Source organism: Helianthus annuus, chromosome 3, assembly GCF_002127325.2.
Source record: "Helianthus annuus cultivar XRQ/B chromosome 3, HanXRQr2.0-SUNRISE, whole genome shotgun sequence".
In the NCBI taxonomy this organism is placed as follows: Eukaryota; Viridiplantae; Streptophyta; class Magnoliopsida; order Asterales; family Asteraceae; genus Helianthus; species Helianthus annuus.
Genome location: NC_035435.2, coordinates 58470151 through 58475525, shown reverse-complemented (window position 1 = coordinate 58475525; position 5375 = coordinate 58470151). Strand labels below are relative to the sequence as shown.

The window sequence follows — 5375 nt, the reverse complement described above, 5'->3', positions numbered from 1 at the left end:
TTTTTAATTTTTATAATTCGTAATATTTATATTATTTTTTATTTTTATAATTTATATTTGTATTATTTACTAATAATATTGTTTTTTATAAATAATTTTCTTTTTTTTTTATAAATAAACAAAGGAATACATGATAAAAAAAATACAAAAATGGAGCTTTATATACGCTCCTTAGAGGTCCCTACGCAGCGTATGAGACCAAAATGACACAACTACCCTTGTATTTGGCTTCCTATAGCCTCAAAACAAGGGTATAAAAGACATTTTCAGACCTTTATATACGCTCCTTAGAGGTCAATACGCAGCGTATTTAAACTTTGTGAAAAAATATCCCTCAAACCTACCAAAATGACCCAAAAAATCTAATGGTTTATATACGCTGCGTATTGACCAATACGCAGCGTATATAACCCTTGTTTTCTGTGTAATGATTGGTTGTCAGGCACTGAAATCCATGGTTTATATACGCTGAGTATTGGTCAATACGCAGGGTTAACCCTATACGCTGCGTATTGACCAATACGCTGCGTAGATAAACCCTAAATTTGCTAGGGTTTGGTGTGCCAATAGGCATTTTAGTGTGCCAATAGGCACACCCTTCTTTAATCGCATCATACAAATCAAATTCTTTATCAGTAATTATGTTCATAGGTACCAATGATGGCAAGAAACGTGAACCTTCCACCTCTTCTTCTGCACAATGGCCACAATCATGTCGCCAATTCGGCTTCCCTGAAATTCTTTTAGCAACTGAAAACTTTGACGAATCATTAGTAATTGGGCATGGGGGTTTTGGAAAAGTTTACAAAGGTAACTTTATAGATGGATCATGTATTTTAGTTGCTGCAGTTAAACGGTTGGACTCCATGTCCAATCTAGGGGCTACGGAGTTTTGGGCAGAAATTGAAATGCTTTCCAAGTTGCGTCACTGTCACCTAGTATCTTTGGTTGGTTATTGTAACTATGAAAAAGAGATGATCCTCGTGTACGAATATATGCCAAATGGAACATTGGAAGATCATCTACATAAATTTGGTACTCCTTTGTCTTGGCTTCAACGGCTCAAAATATGCATCGGTGCTGGTCGTGGGTTACACTACCTTCACACTGGTACTGGGATAGAATTTGGTGTTATACATCGGGATGTAAAGAGTTCTAATATTTTGTTACATGAAAGTTGGGCCGCTAAAATTTCAGATTTCGGGTTGTCTAGAATAGGTCCCACAAATCAACCAACGACTTATGTAAACACACTTGTGAAAGGGACTTTTGGGTATCTGGATCCAAATTATTTCACAACTGGACGGTTGACAAGGAAGTCTGATGTGTATGCTTTTGGGGTTGTCTTACTGGAAGTGTTGTGCCGGAAGCGTGCAGTGGATAAAAGTCTTGATGAGGAGCAATGGGGTTTAGCAACATGGGCCCAAGAGTTTATCACAACAGGCAACTTTAAGCATATAGTAGATTCTGAGATAAGAGGTCAAATATCCCCAAAATGTTTAAAGGGTTTTGTTCGAATTGTAGATAAAATGTTTGCACGGCAATCCTAAGCAGCGTCCTACGATGGCTGAGGTTGTGGTTAGTCTTGAAGCTATGCTTACTGTACAAGAGAACCCAAATAGTTCGCTGCAAGTTACAAGAAGAACAATATTTGGTAGAATGTTTGATATTGTTCCTTTTGTGTCAACAAGAGGGAACTCTGGTATTTCTACCTCCTATTTAATTTTGTGTACATAGTCTATATATTTAAACGTATAGATGTCCCGACAGAGAAAACCCCGTTAGATCTAACATATGTTCCATTGTCAAATGGGCTATGATCTACCATAAATGACCTGGTGCTCTTGATGGGATGCACCATATTGCCTATATAAGTTTTATATATTAAAGATGTTGTTGGACTTCTAATCGTTTATCTACTTTGAGCGTATTGCCTATTTGAATTCAAGTAGTATGATCAATGATGGTCTTCCCCTCATTAAATTCTTGTTGCACATGAATGGTGTCCCGCGGACCTTTTATTTATATATGGATTCATGATAAGTACTAAAATGGGGAAATATTATTCGGCTATTAGCCATATCCGAATCTAAAAAAACCAATACTTGATTGGGTATTGTTAATGTAAATTGGATGTATCAATATTGTGATGACAATATGCTCAAATAAAAATTATATAATGTGTTTCTATTCATTTATTTCAGCCTATGGTGTTTCAGTGGTACAAAATATTATCAAAGGCAAAAAGAGAACTGTAGGTAATACTATCAGGGATGCCAACAACAACACAACTGGGGATGTAAGAGAATTTTCTGAAAATGTCCGAATTCCAAACCCAAACTTAAAAGTGTTCATGTTTGCCGATCTAGAAAGTGCTACAAGAAACTTTAGTCAAGATTTGCACTTAGGTAGGGGTTATTTTGGACACTTATTCTTAGGATGGATTGAAAGAAGTCGTTTGCACCATCAAGATGTGGTGATGGTATTGCTGTCGTTGTTAAAAGGAGTCGTTCTATAACCTCTCAAAGAAATGATAAACGCTTGGTACGTATAAATACATATACAACTATTATCTATAATCAAAACAAGACACTTGGATCTCTGTTAGAATTTGTTTCACATAATTCAGTAAGCTTGGTGTTTGTGGTCTTACATGTCTTCCAAGAAGCCTCACTAATGATCACAATAACTACTACACTTTTTATTGCTACGTACTTTGATTCACTCATTCTAGAGTAAAATGATGTGATGATTTTTGGCGTGATTATTATAGTTTATCGCTATTTATGAAGTACTTATGTACAACGATTTGTGATGAAGTTTCTTGGAAAGTTACTGTGACAAGGTAAGTAGCTAATGAGAAACGTCGGGCAATTATACTAATAGTAAGAACAAGTGCATTTTCAATTTATTGAGGATCTTGTTCATAGAACAGTAGTAGAATTATTATTTCATGAGTTCTTTTTAACTGAATGTATGTTATGATATTTGTGAGTTCAGGCAGCACTGAGCTTGTTAGGACAGTTGGTTCATCCAAATATTGTTGGTCTCTTGGGATACTGTCTTCATGGAGACGAAAACATGCTTGTTTACGAGTACTATGAGAACCGGACATTGGATATATTTTTATTCACAAGTAAACTATATATATATATTGAAACCTAGACTTTTAGTGTTTTATCTAAACTGAAATAATGAAATGAAGTAGCTCCATGACTCAAATAACTCTGCAGATGCACCTGATATTTCCAAACCACTTTCATGGGAAGAACGACTCAGAATAATGATAGGAGTGGCCCGTGGACTAACATATTTGCATTCGTCAAAAGATCAAATTGTATGCCATGGTGTTCAGAGTTCTGATATACTGCTAGATCAAGTACTCTTTATTTTTGTGCTTTATGCCATTGATCAATTACTTTAATACTTTAGATTTCATGGATCTTGATTAAACCAACTACACATAATATTTCTAATTTCAGGAACTCAATGCAAAATTGCTAGATTTTGGGTTGGAGAAATCTTGCCTTGAATTTGAGCGAACAGGTAGACCCTGAGTATATGAGCATAGGCATGTTACCATAAACTTTATCTACATAACATTTGTAGATATTTTATAAAAGACTAATGATTAACTTTCAAAACTTTTAATATATATTTTATAAAAACATCTCATGACTCTTGCAATAAATAAGAAAATATTTATACACATTAGAACTGATATTAATGTACTTGTTCATACAAAATTCAATGCCACTATGTTGGAACCTGAACTGGGAGAGACAATGGATGTCTGACTGCAAAAAGATGAGATTTTGTGTTTATAACAACAAAACTTATATTGTTACAGGTCATATGATGAGTGACATCTATGGGTTTGGAGTGCTATTGATAGAAATTCTAACAGCCCTACCGGCAATAGGTGAAAATACGCCTGATGAGCAGTATAGTTTGGTAGAGTGGGCACGTCAAATCCTAGCAAACAAAAGAAATCTAAAGGAAATAATTGATCCGCGTCTTGAACAGAATTACCCTCTTGAAAGTGCATTTGAATGTGTGGCACTCGCAATAAAATGTGTTGCGAACAAACGTAATGATAGACCATCAAGTAAAGAAGTCTTGCAAGTTTTGGAGCGGATATATGCTGTTAGCTTGATATGGAAGGACGCTGACAAAACATGATTGATGGGCAACGTTATAATATCAATCATGTTTTCTTTTCTTTTTTATAATTACCAACTCAAACAATTTTCACTACTAATACTAAACTACAAATTTTTTTTTTGTCCCCCCTCATCATATGAACTTATTTCTTTTATTAATAGTTATAAGTTATAACAAGCAGCTTGTGACTAGTGTTGTGATACTTTAACACTATAGTAAAAAAAGGTTAATAGAGATCATGCTCATCTTATTGGTACACCCTCATATCTTATTTACACATGCTTTTCTCCTCTATTTCTCTCTATACATATATAGAGAGAGAGAGGTGTACCAATATTAACACGTGTAGATTATTGTGATAGACAGTAACATGGCGACTTTTTTTATATTCCACATTTTTATTATATAGTTTTTATTATAATTAATTTTATCTATATTTTATTTTCTTATATAACTTTTATACAAAAGTTTTATAAAAATTCCGATTACACTGTTCGATATACCTATTTTTTCTACGTTTTAATATAATTTCTTTAAAACCAATCAAACAATGGCCTAAGAATTTGGCGCCTGTCCTACAATAAGTTTTATATATAGTAGTACAATAGGATGTATTGGTGCTAGGAAGCCAAACCAAACCTATTCCGAGCATACGTATCGGATAGTAGTACAATAGGATTTCTGCAGCACGCAAGTGTTTTTCAGTAGTTTATATGTATATATTGTTATATTGTTAGAGCCAACGGATATTGTTATATTGTTAGAGCCAACGGAAGACCAGTTTGTCCTATAAAACCTACTCCATTGGATTGTTTGCCCAAACTTGTTTTAAATACGTGATTATAAAGAATGTCCAAAAACAAATGGATAGTAAGATTTGTAATACATATGCCCCGAAAGTGACGTAAAATGCACATACCCCAAATTAACATTTCAAAACCGATATTTGCTTCTCAGCATTTTCTTTCTTTCTTTCTCCCTCGAACAATCCCTATAGACGTAGTTCATTTTCAACTATTATCATGATTTGTGATAAGTGATAAAAACTAAAACGTTATTCAAAAGTTTATCTCCCCATGTCAAGGAAAAATACAATAAATATGTTTGATTTGGTACTTAATCTCTGCATATTCGAATTTTGAAAATCTTGCTATATTGAACAAAGTAGATGTGTCAGGGAGTGAAATAAATCAAGGGTTTTAGTTCTCCAA

The 5375-nt window shown here is 34.0% G+C and overlaps 1 protein-coding gene across 1 annotated transcript; it reads left to right on the top strand.

Moving 5' to 3' along the window:
* The first annotated feature begins 641 nt into the window (after positions 1-641).
* LOC110931752 (receptor-like protein kinase FERONIA) lies at positions 642-1550 on the top strand. The gene has a single exon (XM_022175134.1). It carries the CDS (start codon positions 642-644, stop codon positions 1548-1550), a length of 909 nt encoding a protein of 302 aa, XP_022030826.1.
* The last annotated feature ends 3825 nt before the right edge of the window (positions 1551-5375 follow it).

What these genes read in the sequence shown, in the direction of transcription:
- LOC110931752 (XM_022175134.1), top strand. Translation starts at nt 642, where the DNA reads ATGTTCATAGGTACCAATGATGGCAAGAAACGTGAACCTTCCACCTCT.